Source organism: Oncorhynchus nerka, linkage group LG15, assembly GCF_034236695.1.
Source record: "Oncorhynchus nerka isolate Pitt River linkage group LG15, Oner_Uvic_2.0, whole genome shotgun sequence".
In the NCBI taxonomy this organism is placed as follows: Eukaryota; Metazoa; Chordata; class Actinopteri; order Salmoniformes; family Salmonidae; genus Oncorhynchus; species Oncorhynchus nerka.
The window spans coordinates 40328311-40348006 of record NC_088410.1 but is presented as its reverse complement, the minus strand read 5'-3'; the positions used below and the strand labels follow the sequence as shown (position 1 = coordinate 40348006).

The following is a 19696-nucleotide window of genomic DNA, read 5'->3' as shown; positions in this document are numbered from 1 at the left end:
ATCTTGGCCATGTTCTGTTATAATCTCCACCGGCACAGCCAGAAGAGGACTGGCCACCCCACATATGCTCTCTCTAATTCTCTTTCTTTCTCTCTCTCGGAGGACCTGAGCCCTAGGACCATGCCCCAGGACTACCTACCAGAAGAGGACTGGCCACCCCACATAGCCTGGTTGCTCTCTAGGTTTATTCCTAGGTTTAGGCCTTTCTAGGGAGTTTTTCCTAGCCACCGTGCTTCTACACCTGCATTGCTTGCTGTTTGGGGTTTTAGGCTGGGTTTCTGTACGGCACTTTGAGATATCAGCTGATGTACGAAGGGCTATATAAATACATTTGATTTTGATTTGATTTAAGCATGGGGACACGTCTGGCACTGCAGGATTTGAGTCCCTGGCGGCGTAGTGTGTTACTGAGGGTAGACTTTGTTACTTTGGTCCCAGCTCTCTGCAGGTCATTCACTAGGTCCCCCTGTGTGGTTCTGGGATTTTTGCTCACCGTTCTTGTGATCATTTTGACCCCACGGGATGAGATCTTGCGTGGAGCCCCAGATCGAGGGAGATTATCAGTGGTCTTGTATGTCTTCCATTTCCTAATAATTGCTCCCACGGTTGATTTCTTCAAACCAAGCTATTGCAGATTCAGTCTTCCCAGCCTGGTGCAGGTCTACAATTTTGTTTCTGGTGTCCTTTGACAGCTCTTTGGTCTTGGCCATAGTGGAGTTTGGAGTGTGACTGTTTGAGGTTGTGGACAGGTGTCTTTTATACTGATGACAAGTTCAAACAGGTGCCATTAATACAGGTAACGAGTGGAGGACAGAGGAGCCTCTTAAAGAAGAAGTTACAGGTCTGTGACAGCCAGAAATCTTGCTTGTTTGTAGGTGACCAAATGCTTATTTTCCACCATAATTTGCAAATAAATTCATTAAAAATCCTACAATGTGATTTTCTGGATTTTTTTTCTCATTTTGTCTGTCATAGTTGAAGTGTACCAATGATGAAAATTACAGGCCTCTCTCATTTTTTTAAGTGGGAGAACTTGCAAAATTGGTGGCTGACTAAATATTTTTTTGCCCCACTATAAGCTAACAGAACGGGACAGGTAATTGCTGAAGCGTGTAGCGAGTAAAAATAGTCTGTCCTCGGTTGCAACACTGACTACCGAGTTCAAAACTGCCTCTAGATGCAATGTCAGCACAATAACTGTATGTCGAGAGCTTCATGAAATGGGGTTCCATGGCCAAGCAGCTGCACACAAGCCTAAGATCACCATGCACAATACCAAGCATTGGCTGGAGTGGTGTCAAGCTCGCTGCCAATGGATGTCAAGAGAACGCTACCTGTCCCAATGCATAGTGTCATCTGTAAGGTTTGGCAGAGGAGGAATAATGGTCTGGGGCTGTTTTTTATGGTTCGGGTTAGGCCCCTTAGTTCCAGTAAAGGGAAATCTTAATGCCACAGTATACAATGACATTCTTTACAATTACAACTTTGTGGCAACAGTTTGGGGAAGGCCCTTTCCTGTTTCAGCATGACAATGCCCCTGTGCACAAAATGAGGTCCATGCAGAAATGGTTTGTCAAGATCGGTGTGGAAGAACTTGACTGACCTCAACCCCATCAAACACCTTTGGGATGAATTGGAACGCCGACTGTGAACTGAGGAACAACAGTTTTACTACTAGTAAGTCCAACTTTATAGCGTTGAACGGCTGGTGCTCTATTGCTCTGCTGTAGTGGCTTTGAGCGGAGCTCACGCCCTGGTTTCACATTGCACCCAAATGTTAGCTGAGCTGTCTAGCACTCTGGCGTCGAAACAGCTGCAGAAAGAAACACATGCTACAGCAGGGGTTGTAAACCTCAGCTTATCCCCACTAGACCAGACTATTTTCCTGACACACACACACACACACACACACACACACACACACACACACACACACACACACACACACACACACACACACACACACACACACACACACACACATTCTAAAGCACAACAAAGATCCTGTAGGTGATTGCCAAAGTTCTGTGCTAGTTTTTGGAAAAGAGAGCATGTGCTTCTGATTTGGGGTGAGGCCTTTTTGGTAATTCCTCCAATAACAATATGAAGCTGGGCATCTTACACTTGGATACACATGCACGTACACACACGCCCCAAAAGCTGATTTGAAAAAAATACACAAGCGATTGTCCACTATAGCTCAGACAGCATAACAAAAAAAGAGCATAATGTGCATAATATGTTGGCATTTTTGATGACCAAGGACCAGATTTGGAAATATTCACCACAAAAACAGGCCACAAATAACAACACAATGACAAAGGCATTGGCATTCAACAACGTATGTGTATCGAATGCTAACTAGGTTAGCGTCAGGAGGGTGAATGCTCTGACCATGTTCCATTCCACACATTAAAGGGGCCTGAGGCAATGACATCAGAAACTCACAATTTACTCAAACCCGTGGGGTTTGGTTATGTGCCTTAAAGCCAGTAGTTGGCCTTCAGAGAGAGCACGGTATAAAAAACGAGCACAGCCGGGGTCCGTAAGCACTCCCTTTCAAATTGCAATTAATTCCGCACGAGGTCTGCCTACCATAGTAGTTTTAAATATTGAAGAGGAATCAGAGCGAGACAGAGAAATACTTTTTTTTCTTCTAGCACTTTACTGATAGCTACCTTATTGAGGAATAATGTTCTTACTATGACTAGGATATGTGGTTGTCCCACCTAGCTATCTGAAGATGAATGTACTAACTTTAAGTCGCTCTGAATAGGAGTGTCTGCTAAATGACAAAAATGTGAATGTAGAGGGAGAGATCAGCACCAGCTGAATAAAGACATCAAATCCACTGACAGGGGATAAGGAATCAGGATCTTTAATCAGGGATTTGCGCTCAGCGCCAGATCAAGTAATAGAGTAGATTTTTCTTTGGTTACAAAAGTGCCATGCTTCATTACTGAACTAAGTGGATTCTGTAGGTTGATGTTTTAAGCATTAAAATTGAAGGGAAAAATATTAAAGCTAAAGGGCGATGGCTACAAAGTTCAACCCCTTTTTGTGAGTATTAGTTGAGAAACCCATTCCATTTTCCATATAGGACGCATTTGAGAATCGCTGGTTATCGTACTATACATTAGCCTATATAGTATTTTTGTCACTTCCAGTATTAAATAGATCACTTCCTATCGTACAGCACATTCAGTTAAGTCAACCCCATCCATCTTAAACGCAGCTAGCCCACTCCATAAGAAATAATGGGTCCTGCACCAATTAAACACCAATGAAACCACATGAATAATAGTGGCTGGCTAACTTGATTTCAGCACACACATTTAATTACTGTGGGTCCATCTATTCCTGGATGGGTTCTCCGTCATTTATCTCTCCCTTCTGAGGAGAAACCGTGGTTGGGGTTGGGGTGTGTGTGTGAGCGGTATATCAGAGACATCGTTTTTTTTAAATGACAATGTTTGTGTGTGTGTGTGTGTGTATGTATTAGGGCTGGGTGATATATTGAATTCATTCAATTCATTCAAATGTATGTTTTTGCGCAATGCTTCAAATGCCTGTATCGCGAGAATAAAGGGTTTTATACTTTTTATTTCCTTGAGGTTTCCGTCTTTTGGGTTGTCTCCTTCGCTCCTTCTATGCCGTGTGCACCTTTCCGTTTGCTATTTCAGCCACAACCATTGTTGACAGGTGTATAAAATCGAGCACAGATGGCGCTGGGGGAGATGGCCGCCGTTTTACGGTCTATTGTGCTATTATGTGGGGGGTTTTCGCGATAGTTGGAAATAATTTTGTACATAATGTTTCTGCAACCATATCTTTACGGCAGAAAAGAGCTTCTGGATATCAGGACAGCGATCACTCACCTCGGATTAGACAAAGATTTTTTCAACATCTACAACAAGCAGGACTCACACGATATTCTCCAAACATATTTGTAAACAACAGCTGGTGCGCGAAAGGAAGTCTCTAGATTTTGCTCACCTGAATGACAAAGAGTATAGAGTCTATTGTCATAAATTGCAGGCCACACTACTTGCCTAGAGAGTCCTCGGCTATACTTTTCGTGGCTGTTTATTTACCACCACAAACAGATGCTGGCACTTAAGACCGCACTCAGTCAGCTGTATAAGGAACTAAGCAAACAGGAAACCACTCACCCAGAGGCAGCGCTCCTAGGGGCCGGAGACTGTAATGCAGGGAAACTTAAATCAGTTATACCAAATCTCTATCAACATGTTAAATGTGCAACTAGAGGGAAAAAAATTCTAGATCACCTGTACTCCACACACAGAGACGCGTACAAAGCTCTCCTTCGCCCTACATTTGGTAAATCCGACCACAACTCTATCCTCCTGATTCCTGCTTACAGGCTAAAATTAAAGCAGGAAGCACCAGTGACTCGGTCTATAAAAATAATGGTCAGATGAAGCAGATGCTAAACTACTGGACTGTTTTGCTATTACAGACTGGAACATGTTCCGGGATTCTTCCGATGACATTGAGGAATACACCACATCAGTCACCGGCTTTATCAATAAGTGCATTGAGGACGTCGTCCCCACAGTGACTGTACGTACATACCCCAACCAGAAGCCATGGTTTACAGGCAACATTCGCACTGAGCTAAAGGGTAGAGCTGCCGCTTTCAAGGTGCTTACAAGAAATCCCGCTATGCCCTGCGACGAACCATCAAACAGGCAAAGTGTCAATACAGGGCTAAGATTGAATCATACTACACCGGCTCCGACGCTCGTCGGATGTGGCAGGGCTTGCAAACTATTACAGACTACAAAGGGAACCACAGCCACGAGCTGCCCAGTGACACGAGCCTACCAGACAAACTAAACCACTTCTATGCTCGCTTCGAGGCAAGCAACACTGAGGCATGCATGAGAGCATCAGCTGTTCCGGATGACTGTGTGATCACTCTCTCCGTAGCCGACGTGAGTAAGACCTTTAAACAGGTCAACATACCTGGGGCCAGATGGATTACCAGGACGTGTGCTCCGGGCATGTGCTGACCAACTGGCTGGTGTCTTCACTGACATTTTCAACATGTCCCTGATTGAGTCTGCAATACCAACATGCTTCAAGCAGACCACCATAGTCCCTGTGTCCAAGAACACAAAGGCAACCTGCCGAAATGTCTACCTGTAGCACTCACGTCCGTAGCCATGAAGTGTTTTCAAAGGCTGGTAATGGCTCACATCAACACCATTATCCTAGACCCACTCCAATTTGCATACCGCCCAAACAAATGATGCAATCTCTATTGCACTCTACACTGCCCTTTCCCACCTGGACAAAAGGAAAACCTATGTGAGAATGCTATACATTGACTACAGCTCAGCGTTCAACACCATAGTACCCTCAAAGCTCATCACTAAGCTAAGAAACCTGGGACTAAACACCTCCCACTGCAACTGGATCCTGGACTTCCTGACGGGCCGCCCCCAGGTGGTGAGGGTTGGTAGCAACACATCTGCCACGCTGATCCTCAACACTGGAGCTCCCCAGGGGTGCGTGCTCAGTCCCCTCCTGTACTCCCTTTTCACCCACGACTGTATGTCCAGGCACGACTCCAACACCATCACAGTTTGCAGACGACACAACAGTGGTAGGCCTGATCACCGACAACGACGAGACAGCCTATAGGGAGGAGGTCAGAGACCTGGCCGGGTGGTGCCAGAATAACAACCTATCCCTCAACATAACCAAGACTAAGGAGATGATTGTGGACTACAGGAAAAGGAGTCACACACACACTATTGGTTAGAGCCTGTAAGTAAGCATTTCACTGTCAGGTTTACACCTGTTGTATTCGTGTAAACTACGGTTTGCAACAGCACATGGGGACAAAGATCGTACTTTTTGGAGAAATGTCCTCTGGTCTGATGAAACAAAAATGGAACTCTTTGGCCATAATGACCATCGTTATGTTTGGAGGAAAAAGGGGAATGCTTGCAAGCCAAAGAACACCATCCCAGCCGTGAAGTATGGTGGTGGCAGCATCATGTTGTGGGGGTGCTTTGCTGCAGGAGGGACTGGGCACTTCACAAAATAGATGACATCGTGAGACAGGAAAATTATGTGGATATATTGAAGCAACATCTCAAGACATCAGTTCAAGCTTGGTCACAAATGGGTCTTCCAAATGGACAATGACACCAAGCATACTTCCAAAGTTGTGGCAAAATGGCTTAAGGACAACAAAGTCAAGGTTTTGGAGTGGCCATCACAAAGCCCTGACCTCAATCCGATTGAAAATGTGTGGGCAGAACTGAACAAGCTTGTGTGAGCAAGGATCCTACAAACCTGACTCCGTTACACCAGCTCTGTCAGAAGGAATGGGCCAAAATCCACCCACCTTATTGTGGGAAGCTTATGGAAAGCTACCCGAAATGTTTGACCCAAGTTAAACAATTTAAAGGCAATGTTACCAAATACTAATTGAGTGTATGTAATCTTCTGACCCACTGGGAATGTGATGAAAGAAATAAAAGCTGAAATAAATCATTCTCTCTACTATTATTCTGACATCAACTGTAAATTGAAAAATGTATCTCTAAAAAACATATTTGGAGGAAAATCAAAGTTCAATCAAAGATGCATAAAATTGGATCTTAAAGGACAATAGCCTATATTAGAATTTCAATAAAAGGCGTTATTAAAATCCATGCATTTTCGCGCTCTGTTTAAAAAAAGATAATAAAGTCATTTTCCTCCAGCTGAATATCTTTGCTAGATGTTCTTCATTTCATGCACCGTGGTTTAGGGGTATGCTACTGTGTATTACTGTGGAGTGGGTAGCGACTGCACGGAATATGTACCCACAAGCCTGTAATGGGCTATAGAACGAATTCTGAGAAAGAGAAAATGGCAGTGTGGATATAGGACACTAGAGTAAAAAACCCATCTCGGTGAACACAATTACTTCCTTTCCTTTTCACCGTCTGCAGGGCACTTTCTGGCATAGCCACTGAAAATGTATGTGTACATGTGTTAGGCGAGTACGAGAACAAGACAAAGCTAATATGATAAGATGATATGCATTTTTTTAATCGCTTTCAACTCTGCTCTGCCAAAGTAGACTTAAAAAATATATATATATTATACGTGAAGAATTTGTGTTACATGGGGCTTACATTTCAAGATTGCAAGTTAAAGGGGATAGATTGAAAAAGATGATAAAGAACATTGAGGAAAAGGACATCAAATCTATGAGAATGTATTTATGTATGAAGCATGAAGTATTTCTAAAAGTCACTGCTGTAATGACAGAGGGCGTGCCATTAATCAACAGGTAAAACCTGGCGAGCCTGTTACCTCATACAATATACATTTAGCTAAGAGCAAAAACACAGGCACAATTTGTTCAAAAGTTAGGATTATGGATATTGAAATTGTCTCCAATTAGCCTGCAGAGCATAAATAATTTTCAGTTTCAATCACAAAATGTGGCAATGAAGCATATAGAGAGTTATGACAGTGGCTAGACCTACTGTATGTGTGTTCTGTACAATGTTACTTGACATTCGGTGAAATAAGAACATGCTATGACATGTTTATGACACCATTGTGACAGTGCAAATAAATTGCTGTCAAATGTTGAGTGAATAGGCCTAAACGTAATGTAAGTGGGTTGGGCCGAAAAACAATGCTAAGTAGCCTATACATACAAGAAGAGAGCCATTGGGGGTAATCATTAGCCAAGTCAACTGTCATCATTGAGCCTGTGATTTCTGGGTTATTAGAGCAAATAGATTAGGCTGACTGACATACTGTATACAGGTAACTGCCAAAATAAAGGAAACACCAACATAACGTGCCTTAAAGGTCCAATGCAATCATTTGTATCTCAATATCAAATCCTTTCTGGGTAACAATGTACCTTACTGTGATTGTTTTCAATTACAAATTGTCAAAAGGAAACAAAGATAGCATCTTAGCAAAGAGCAATTTCTCAATCAAGAATTTTGCTAGGACTGTCTGGGAGCGGTCTGAGTGGAGAGGGGAAAACTGAAAATTAGCTGTTAATGGCAGAGAGATTTGGAACTCTCTGTTTAATAGGCCTATTAACTAATTTGCTGCATGGCAATGTCACCAGGGGTGTAATCATTAGTCCAAATAGTAAACTGGAACTTCCATTGGCCAAATTCTGGCAGGTCCTTCCCAGTTTCGTTCCATTTTCTTAGGTTTAAGAAACGTTTTGCAACAGAATCGGTGTAATGAATACATCACAGGGAAAGCCAAAACTCCATCCCACCAAAACAGGCTTAAATGTCAGGCAGTCTTTTCAAACAACCCTTACACTAAAAAGGGTATTATAATCATGTTCACAATATTATTCCAACCTCAGTGTGGAAATATATATAAAAAAGAGAAAAATCATGTTTTTGACTGCACTGGGTCTTTAATAGGGTATTGGGCCACCATGAGCTGCCAGAACAGGTTCAATGTGTCATAGTTTCTGCAACACCATTCTTCCACGTGAAATTCCATCATTTGGTGTTTTGTTGGTGGTGGAGGAAAATGCTGTCTCAGGCAGTGTTCAATAATGGAGGTGCATAAAGATGACGGCCCCCATGTACTTACCACAAATTCCTTGTTTATCTAAGTTCCCAATATTGTACATTGCTCTCTGTCACTCTTTTTTTTGTGGTATGGTCATTAGCAAAGTACAGCCTACATGATCCACTTTAAGCTTCAAGATGCCGGCAATTTGAAAAAACTAAAAAGTATAGTGTGCTGATTTATTGGCACATTGAACCAACTCAGTTGATAGTGCAAAAACAATGACGTCATATCTGAATTATGCCATTTTTACACAGTTCGCAATTGGGTTGAGAAATGGTGACAGACACACACACAGCCTATGCTCCTTTGAGACACCTATTTCAAAGTCACTGATATCTCTTCTTCAAGCCATGATAATAATGGGCAATAGGTATTTTTATACATGACCCTAAGCATGATGGGATGTTATTTACTTAATTAACTCAGGGACCACACCTGTGTGGAAGCACATGCTTTCAATATACTTTGTATTCCTCACTTACTCAAGTGTTTCCTTTATTTTGACAGTTCCCTGTTGATTCGCGAGGCAGTTTCATTGACTGGCAAACAGATTTTCTAGCTCCATATCAAGTCTGTTTTGCCATGCAGCTCTGGAATGTAGGCTATGGGTGGGTGGAATTCATATCAAACGGTTTAACTCGGTGAAAATAACTCCATGTAGCCTAGAATAACGGTTATCTGCATCAAATAACGGAAAAGTGTCCCGTTGAAAGTCAAGAGGGAACTATGCAAGGAAAACGCTTTCTATGGAGAGCAAAACAGTAATACAAGTAGGCTATTATAAGACTAAAGTAGCCTATTATTATTAACAAGCTAGCAATTTAGACTATGCAATTTCATATTATTTTGTCCAGAAAACGTTTGTTCAGTCTGCGTATAGCCTAACCTTCTGTGGGAATAAGATAGCCTTATCGTCATGTTGTTCTTTGTTGTCGTATATTCTTAAAATAAACAAACAAAGCAGGCTACGAGAACAGACTTTGATTTGATAAATCTCGAGCAATTAAATGTCTAGTCCGAGTGACCTACACCAACAACAAACTCAACCAAATGTCATTCAGTTATGGATGTGTGAGGTTGTTGCCATGGAACAGTCCTAAAAATGTAGCCTAGCTATCCTGTAACAACAATGTAACAACCACTCCGATTTGGAAACACTACTACAGACGCCCACTCACAAAGAAAAAGGATTACATGTGTGCTGGGCAATGTAAGTAGCTTAGCCTACCTTGGAACACAACTGGGAGAAGAACGGTCTATTTCCCACGTTGCAAAAAGGTTCATAGGCACGGGTATGGGACCATCTGACCCACCCGAATTCGAACCCATGCCTCCTGCTCCAACCGCGGCTCCAGGAGCAGTAGCAATAGGTGCCGGGGATGGTCCACCGATCCCGCCGCCGCTGCCTGGATTCAGGAAAGCGGCCCGCACTCCTCCTCTCTCTACGGCCGCCGCCATCATCGCCTCTCCCCGGGTAGCAGCAGGCTATAGGCTGTGATGCTTGGTCGCGTAGCCACTCTCAGCAATATCACAGAAAGTTGTCAATGTAGCAGGCAGCTCAAGGCTAGCAAATCGAGAGTGCTGAAACTGAGGCATTGGAATTACAAATCTGGGCGGGGCGTTGTTCAGCACGCACACACAAAAACGAGGCAAGGTTCTACTATTGGACGCTAGGGGCGCCCGCAGAGCATTTTATTTTTCAAAGGCGCGGATCATTGGTTGATTGTAAATAAAAAATCAGAGCTGAATATTGTTGGATTATCAAAATATTATTTCAATTGAATTAACCTCAATGTGATTGTAGCTAGTAGACAATTATTAGTCTATGCATAATTATTGATTGGACATTTTATGACCATAGTAAGAAACGTTATATATTATATAGGCTAATGATACAATATATCAAATCCAATCAAATGTTGTTGGTCACATACACGTGTTTAGCAGATGTAGCGAAATGCTTGTGCTTCTAGCTCCAGACAATGCAGTAATATCTAACAAGTAATATCTAACAGTTTCACAACATATATCCCAAAAACACACACATCTAAGTAAGGAAGGGATTAAGAATATACATATACACTACCGTTCAAAAGTTTGAAGTCACTTCGAAATGTCCTTGTTTTTGAAAGAAAAGCACGTTTTTTTGTCAATTAAGGTAACACAAAATTGATCAGAAATATAGTGTAAACACTGTTAATGTTGTAAATGACTATTGTAGCTGAAAACTGATTATTTTTTAAATGGAATATCTACATAGGCGTACAGAGGCCCATTATCAGCAACCATCACTCCTGTGTTTCAATGGCACGTTGTATTAGCTAATCCAAGTTTATCATTTTAAAAGGCTAATTGAACATTAGAAAACCCTTTTGTAATTATGTTAGCACAGCTGAAAACTGCTGTGCTTATTAAAGAAGCAATATAACTGGCCTTCTTTAGACTAGTTGAGTATCTGGAGCGTCAGCATTTGTGGGTTTGATTACAGGCTGGAAATGGCCAGAAACAAATAACTTTCTTCTGAAACTTGTTAATCTATTCTTGTTCTGAGAAATGAAGGTTATTCCATGCGAGAAATTGCAAACAAACTGAAGATCTCGTACAACGCTGTGTATTACTCCCTTCACAGAACAGCTTAAACTGTCTCTAACCAGAATAGAAAGAGAAGTGGGAGGCCCCGGTGCACAACTGAGCAAGAGGACAAGTACATTAGAGTGTCTAGTTTGAGAAACAGACGCCACAAGTCCTCAACTGGCAGCTTCACTTTCAAAAACAAGGACATTTCTAAGTGGCCCCAAACCTTTGAACAGTAGTGTATGTCAGAGCGGCATTGGACTGAGATACAGTGGCAGAGTATAAAGTACAGTATACACATATGAGATGGGTGATGCAATATTTACAAACAATTAAAATGACACTTGATACCGTATAATAGTATAGAGTACAGTTTACACATATGAGATGAGTAATGCAAGATATGGAGACATTAATAAAGTGGCTAGTGTTTAATTTCCTTGTGGCCAGTAATTCCTAATCTATGTCTATCGGCAGCAGCATCTGATGTGCTGGAGATGGCTGTTTAACAGTCAGTGGTGTGGTATAGAATACAATACAGTATATACATATGAAATGGGTGATGCAATATGTAAACACAATTTAAAAGTGACTAAGTTACCGTAGAATAGTGTGGTGCAGTTTATACATATGAGATGAGTTATGCTAGATACGGAAGATTGTTCAAGTGGATAGTGATCCATTTCTAAAAGTTGCCAGTGATTCCTAATCTACTTCTATAGGCAGCCGCTGCTGATGTGCTAGTGATGGCTGTTTATCAGTCTGATGGCCTTGAGATAGAAGCTGTTTTTCAGTCTCTCGGTCCCAGTCTCTCAGTCAGGGATCATTCATTCACAATAAAAATAGCTGCAAAAAATTATGTATTCCTTAATATAAAATCCTACTCCTCTAAAAATGTTATTTTTTTAGATATATAAAAAAATCTGCTGTGTCACTTGCACATTCCATTAACAGTTGGAAAGAATATGCTTCTGTTACACTTCATTTGAAGGTCTGCTTGTAATCTGTTTATTACATAGTTTATTACATAGTTTATTGTGTGTGTGTGTGCTTCATTTAGATTGGTATTTGCACTTTTGGGACTTTTCCATTGGATCCATTGTACTGGGAAAACTAAATTACTTTACATGTAGGCCTATTTGACCCAGTTCTGATCCCCAACTGTAATTTCTGTCAGTATTGGTGCTGATGACTAATGAACAGCAGGGATTGACTTGGTCCCAATTTACCCATAAGGAGCACCCACACCTTGTTTAGTGTGATGTAGTGCCCTCCAGTGGCAATCAAAGATACATCGACTGCTCCTACTAATGTTTTTACATGTGATTATCAATTCAAATAAAATTGAATTGGATTTGTCACATGCGCTGAATACAACAGTGAAATGCTTACATACAAGCCATTAACCAACAATGAAGTTTTAAGAAAAATACCTAAGAAAATAAGAAATAGAAGTAACAAATAATTAAAGAGCAGCAGTAATATAACAATGGCGACGCTATATACAGGGAGTACCGGTACAGTGTCAATGTGCGGGGGCACCGGTTAGTCAAGATAATTGAAATAATATGTACATGTAGGTAGAGTTATTAAAGTGACTATGCATAGATAATAAACAGAAAGTAGCAGCAGCGTAAAAGAGGGGTCTGGGTAACCATTTGATTAGCTGTTCAGGAGTCTTATGACTTGGGGGTAGAAGCTGTTTAGAAGCCTCTTGGACCTAGACTTGGTGCTCCAGTACCGCTTGCTGTGCGGTAGCAGAGAGAACATTCTATGTCTAGGGTGGCTGGAGTCTTTGACAATTTTTAGGGTCTTCTTCTGACACCGCCGTTATAGAGGTCCTGGATGGCAAGAAGCTTGGCCCCAGTGATGTACTGGGCCGTACCCACTACCCTTTGTAGTGCTTTGCGTTCGGATGCCGTGCAGGTACTATATCAGACAGTGATGCAACCAGCAAGCTCTTGATGGTGCAGCTGTAGAACCTTTTGAGGATCTGAGGACCCATGCCAAATCTCCTGAGGGGGAATAGGTTTTGTCGTGCCCTCTTCACGACTGTCTTGGTGTGCTTGATGTGGACATCAAGGGACTTGAAACTCTCAACCTGCTCCACTACAGCCCCGTCGATGAGAATGGGGGCGTGCTCGGTCCTCCTTTTCCTGTAGTCCACAATCATCTCCTTTGTCTTGACCACGTTGAGGGCAAGGTTGTTGTCCTTGCACCACACGGCCAGGTCTCTGACCTCCTCCCTATAGGCTGTCTCGTCATTGATTATAGCTTGTATAGGAACTTACATGCATATCTTCTCCTCTGCTCGTATCTGACATTTACAGTAAAGCATGCTAGTGTAGTTATAATGCACTGTAAGACTTGTCATAGGCATGTATATGACCCCTCAGAATGTCTTATTATCCTCTTATAACGATTCTGACTGAAATAACAGACATATTGAGTCAGTTGAACATGTGCTACACAGAGAGACATATTATAAGCCTTGTGATAAGACATTACAATTACAAGGGCTCACACATTTTGCTGTCAATTAATAAAGCATTAAACCTGTTGGCTTTACTTGAAGTGTTAGTGCAGTTCTCAAATTAAATCATATTTCTAAACCAAATATACTGGGTAGACAGGTGCACCAGCTCAGACCGTTCTCCATCACTAATTGAATGAGAGACAAAACTGCCATCACCCTTTAGGTGGCATTACATTTTCTGGCCTATCCAGACAAAACATTGATTATCTCTTCCTCTGAGTGAGTGAGCCCAGGGCTGCGTTCACTGCGTTTTTACTCTCTCGAACGTTCAATTGAATGGAAACGGTGCTGTACCAAAGATAGTCTATTTTATTAACAAGATAGTCAATTGACCGCTCTAACAATGGAAATACATGGTCTCAAAGATGGAATGCAGGCGGGAGGAGGCGAGATTAGGTGGGACTATTCTAGCCAATGTGAGGGCAGATACGCATGTGAACAACAGGACAGAGAGATAGATAGAGCACTCATCTTTGTAGCTGTGCCATTATAGTGTCTGTGACAGAATGGGTAGTGCCAATGAGGCACTACCAATTTTAAATTATTCCGTTTTCTTCTTCTTCATTGGATGATTGCTCCCAACTCATAGCTATCCTCATCCAGTTGACTACTATTGAAATCCTCAATCCTCAATAGGGAAATGTGTCGTTCAATACAAACCGTTCCGCCACGTAGAAAACGTTCAAGCAAATTGAACCCACCTCAGCTTGGGAGACGGCAAATGTAAGATATTCTAAACCAGATTTAGAGCTCTCAATATGAAAAGAAATGAAAGAATTTAATAGATGAGGGATGAGGACCCCTTTCTCTTGGTCACAGACGGATGAAATCACTTCGTATTTAAAGCTGAAGTTGTATCAAGTGTGCACACATTTAAATGGTGTCTCTGCGCTGCTCAGTGGACGTTTAGGAGAAAATCCTCTGTTGACACTTAAATAAAATAGTGCCAATATTAAACAGTCACTAAGTATGATCATATATATTTTACAATTACAAGAAATCTAAAATCTTATAGTATGTCATCTATAATTTGATTGTAATTATATTTCGAAAGCATTTGTCATTTCAAGCCCTATTGCCCCACTTTTGTTAGATAGTATTTGTACTAAATACTTGAGTCCTCAAAGGTGAGTACACCTCACCAACTTGCTAAGCAATGTTCTGTCTCTTCAGCAGTTTCTCAAAACATTGAGTTGTCTATTTGATGATCTAACATCCCAACATAATCCAAAATGTAATCACCCTCAGTAAATGTAATCACCCTCAGTAGTTTAGGATACATGGTAGATTCAGAGCAATAGATACATAGCGTGGTTTCAGTTAATTGATAGAAAAAACTCAGAAGCGGAAGGATGTGCTGACCAACTGGCAAGTGTCTTCACTGACATTTCAATCTCTCCCTGTCTGAGTCTGTAATATCAACATGTTTCAAGCAGACCACCATAGTCCCTGTGCCCAAGAACACTAAGGTAACCTGCCTAAATGACTACCGACCGGTGGCACTCACATCTGTAGCCATGAAATGCTTTGAAAGGCTGGTCGGTTTCAACTGTTCTGCCTGTGGCTATGGAACCCTGTCCTGTTCACCAGACTTGCTACCTGTCCCAGACCTGCTGTTTTCAACTCTAGAGACAGCAGGAGGGGTAGATATACTCTGAATGATTGGCTATGAAAAGCCAACTGACATTTACTCCTGAGGTGCTGACCTGTTGCATCCTCGAAAACACCTGTGATTATTATTTGACAATGCTGGCCATCTATGAACATTTGAACATATTGGCCATATTCTGTTGTAATCTCCACCCGGCACAGCCAGAAAAGGACACACAGAAATTCCACAAATGAACTTTTAACAAGGCATACCTGTTAATTTAAATGCATTCCTCGTGAAGTTAATTGAGAGAATGCCAAGAGTGTGCAAAGCTGTCATCAAGGCAAAGGGTGGCTTTGAAGAATCTCAAATTAAAAATATATTTTGATTTAACAGTTCTTTGGTTACTACATGATTACATACAGTTGAAGTCAGAAGTTTACATACACCTTCGACAAATACATTTAAAAATGCCATGTTTTAGGTCAGTTAGAATCACCACTTTATTTTAAGAATGTGAAATGTCAGAATAATAGTAGAAAGAATGATTTATTTCAGCTTTTATTTCTATTTCACATTCCCAGTGGGTCAGAAGTTTACATACACTCGATTAGTATTTGGTAGCATTACCTTTAAATTGATTAACGTGGGTCAAACGTTTTGGCTAGCTTTCCACAAGCTTCCCAAAATAAGTTGGGTGAATTTTGGCCCATTCCTCCTGACAGAGCTGGTGTAACTGAGCCAGGTTTGTAGGCCTCCTTGCACATACATGCTTTTCCAGTTCTGCCCACAAATTTTCTTTGGGATTGAGGTCAGGGCGTTGTGATGGCCACTCCAAAACCTTGACTTTGTTGTCATTAAGCCATTTTACTACAACTTTGGAAGTATGATTTGTCAATTTTTAAAGGCACAGTCAATTGGAAAAATACATTTTGCCAAAACTATAGTTTGGCATTCGTGGAGTGGTTGAAAAACAAGTTTTGACCCAACTGTATTACCTCAATTACCTTGTGGTAAATTATATTGTTAGCTCTTTAATTATTTGGTCATTGTCCATTTGGAAGACCCATTTGTATCCACATCATTTTCCTTCCTCATGTTGCCACCAAGCTTGAACTGATGTCTTGAGATGTTTCTTCAATGTATCCACATCATTTTCCTTCCTCATGTTGCCATCTATGTTGTGAAATGAACCAGTCCCTCCTGCAGCAAAGCACCCCCACAACATGATGCTGCCACCCTCGTGCTTCACAGTTGGGATGGTGTTCTTCGGCTTGCAAGCGTTCCCCTTTTTCCTCTAAACATGACAATGGTCATTATGGCCAAACAGTTCTATTTTTGTTTCATCAGTCCGGAGGACATTTCTCCAAGAAGTACGATCTTTGTCCCCATGTGCAGTTGCAAACCATAGTCTGTCATTTTTATGGCAGTTTTGGAGCAGTGGCTTCTTCCTTGCTGAGTGGCCTTACAGGTTATGTCGATATAGGACTCGTTTTACTGTGGATACAGATAGTTTTGTACCTGTTTCCTCACCTGTTTCTTCACAAGGTCCTTTGCTGTTGTTCTGGGATTGATTTGCACTGACATGGGTGATATGTGTGTTTTTGTCTCATTCTATGGTAGGGTTTTTGTAGATTTATGGGGTTGTCTAGGTGTTTATGTTGGTCTTTTGCCTAGACTGGTTCTCTGATAGATGCAGGTGTTGTTGTCTCTGATGAACCATATTTAGGTGTATTTATGTTGTCTATGTTATGTTGCACGTTGCACATTGTTTATATAGCGGTCACATTCGTCTTATTCGTTTTTTGTTTTTGTTTAAGTGTTTCGTGTTCTTATTAAATAAAGAGAATGTATTCTAACCACGCTGCTTTGGTATACTCCATTGTTGACAGAATAACCCACCAACAATCGTTAGCAGGACAGCAGCAATCAAAGGACTTCTGGGAGGAGATTCTGGACGGCAAATGACCTGAATATCGCCATCCCAAAGCAGAGCTGGAGGCAGCAAAAGCAGAGGCGTCGGTATTCCCCGTGCTTACCGTGGACCGTGTTATGCGGTGGAGGCGCGCGGTGTCCCCGGGCGTTGTACCGGGCATTCAGCTCCTCGTATCGGCCCGTGTTATCGCACCAATGTACATTCATCTCTAGGAGACAGAACGCGTCTCCTTTCGGAGCGGTAGGACGGCTGCGTGGTCCCATGGTGTTTATACTTGCATTCTACTGTTTGTACAGATGAACGTGGTACCTTCAGGCGTTTGGAAATTGCTCCCAAGGATGAACCAGACTTGTGGAGGTCTACAACTTTTTCTCTGAGGTCTTGGCTGAGCTGCCAGAGCCGTCAGCCAGCCAGGAGCTGCCAGAGCCGTCAGCCAGCCAGGAGCTGCCAGAGCCGTCAGCCAGCCAGGAGCTGCCAGAGCTGTCAGCCAGCCAGGAGCTGCCAGAGCAGTCAGCCAGCCAGGAGCTGCCAGAGCAGTCATGCAGCCAGGAGCTGCCTGAGCCGTCAGTCAGTCCGGAGCTGCCCTTCATTCCGGAGCTGTCCCTCAGTCTGGAGCTGTCCCTCAGTCCGGAGCTGCCCCTCAGTCCGGAGCTGCCCCTCAGTCCGGAGCTGCCCCTCAGTCTGGAGCTGCCCCTCAGTCCAGTGGGGTCCTTTAGTAGGGTTGCCAGTCCTAGGTTGGCGGCGAGGATCGCCGTTCCTAGGAGGCCACAAAAGCGGACTAAGACTATGGTGGAGTGGGGTCCATGTCCAGCACCCGAGCCGCCGCCGTGAAAGAGGCCCACCCGGACCCTCCCCTTTAGATTAGGTTTTTGCGGCCGGAGTCCGCACCTTTATGGGGGGGTACTGTCACGCCCTGACCTTAGTATTCTTTGTTTTCTTTATTATTTTGGTTAGGTCAGGGTGTGACATGGGTGATATGTGTGTTTTTGTCTCATTCTAGGGTGTTTGTACTGTCTAGGGTTTTTTGTAGATTTATGGGGTTGTATTCATCTAGGTGCTTATGTTGGTATATGGTTTTCTAGATTGGTTCTCTATTGGAGGCAGGTGTTTATCGTTGTCTCTGATTGTGAACCATATTTAGGCAGCCATCTTCTTTGGGTATTTCGTGGGTTATTGTCTGTATGTTGCACGTTAGCACATTGTTTATATAGCGGTCACATTCATCTTATTCGTTTTTTTGTTTTTGTTCAAGTGTTCTTCGTGTTCTTCATTAAATAAAAAGAATTCTAACCACGCTGCGCTTTGGTCTACTCCATACAACAATCGTGACACCTTTCAATACCTTTCATTACCTAACCTGTATAACGACACAGAACCTTTTTCTAAAATGTTTTATGAGTTGTAAGGGACCAGTGGCAGCAAAATAGCCCCATAACATCAAAGTCCCACCACCATATTTTACTGTAGGTATGGGGTTATTTTCTGCTTATGCATTCTCATTTCGATGCCAAACCCATCATTGGTGTGGGTGGCCAGAGAGCTCTATTTTCATGTCATCTGTCCAAAGAACCGGTTCCAATCCAAGTGCCAATGCCATTTAGGAAATTCCAGGTGTTTACATTTGTTGGATGATATGAAAATAGAGTTATTTGGCTACTCACTCCAGTGGTGGGTTTGGCATTGAAATGAGAATGCATAAGCAGATAATAACCCCATACCTACTGTAAAATATAGCCGTGGATCTTTGATGTTATGAAACTTGGCCGCAAGTGGATCTTCCAGCAAGACAATAACCCCAAGGACGCATCAAAATCCACAAAGAAATTATTAATTAGCCACAAAAGTCTATGGACTTGAAACCCATTGAAAACCTGTGATTTTAATTGAAGAGAGCTGTCCATCAGCACAAACGAAGGATACCAAGGATCTGGAATGATTATGTATGGAGAAATGGTCTAAGATCCCTCCCAGTGTGTTGGAAAGAGGCTCAGTGCTGTTATCCTAGCAAGTTGAGGTTTTGAAAGGTATCGAAAACAGGGGTGTCAATCATGTTAACCCCTTTCTTATTTAGATTTTTTAAATATCAATTGTTAAAATCTCTTTCTCTGAGCAATTGTATTAGTATAAAATAATATGTAAAAAGAATGTTGCATACAATATAGCTAAGTATTAGAATGATTTATTTTCGACAGTCATTTTTGCTCGTCTTTATCAAAGGTGCCAATAATTTCGGGCCCCACTGTACCGCCATAATATATATTCCCATAATTAAAGCACATGCCTATATCATTATAACACATATTCTATGGAAAATATTACAAACTGGACCATAAAAACCTTTATAGAGATGATGGAAACTAACTCTCATGAAGAGGAACTTGTTCTTTCATAACAGATGTTTAAAAACAGGATCTAGGTTTACTATGATCCTTATATAACACCACCCACATCAGAAATATCAGAAGGC

At 42.0% G+C, this 19696-nt stretch overlaps 1 protein-coding gene across 2 annotated transcripts in view; it reads right to left on the bottom strand.

The window, feature by feature from the left end:
* The window catches only part of LOC115142648 (phosphofurin acidic cluster sorting protein 2-like), an 84982-nt gene extending 74784 nt beyond the window's left edge, over positions 1 to 10198 (bottom strand). For both annotated transcript variants that reach the window (XM_029682261.2, XM_029682262.2), the window contains exon 1: positions 9821 to 10198. In XM_029682261.2, coding sequence (XP_029538121.2) covers positions 9821 to 10053 — 233 coding nt within the window. In that variant the 5' untranslated portion in view covers positions 10054 to 10198. The remainder of the gene's footprint in view (positions 1 to 9820) is intronic.
* Between the last annotated feature and the right edge of the window lie 9498 nt (positions 10199 to 19696).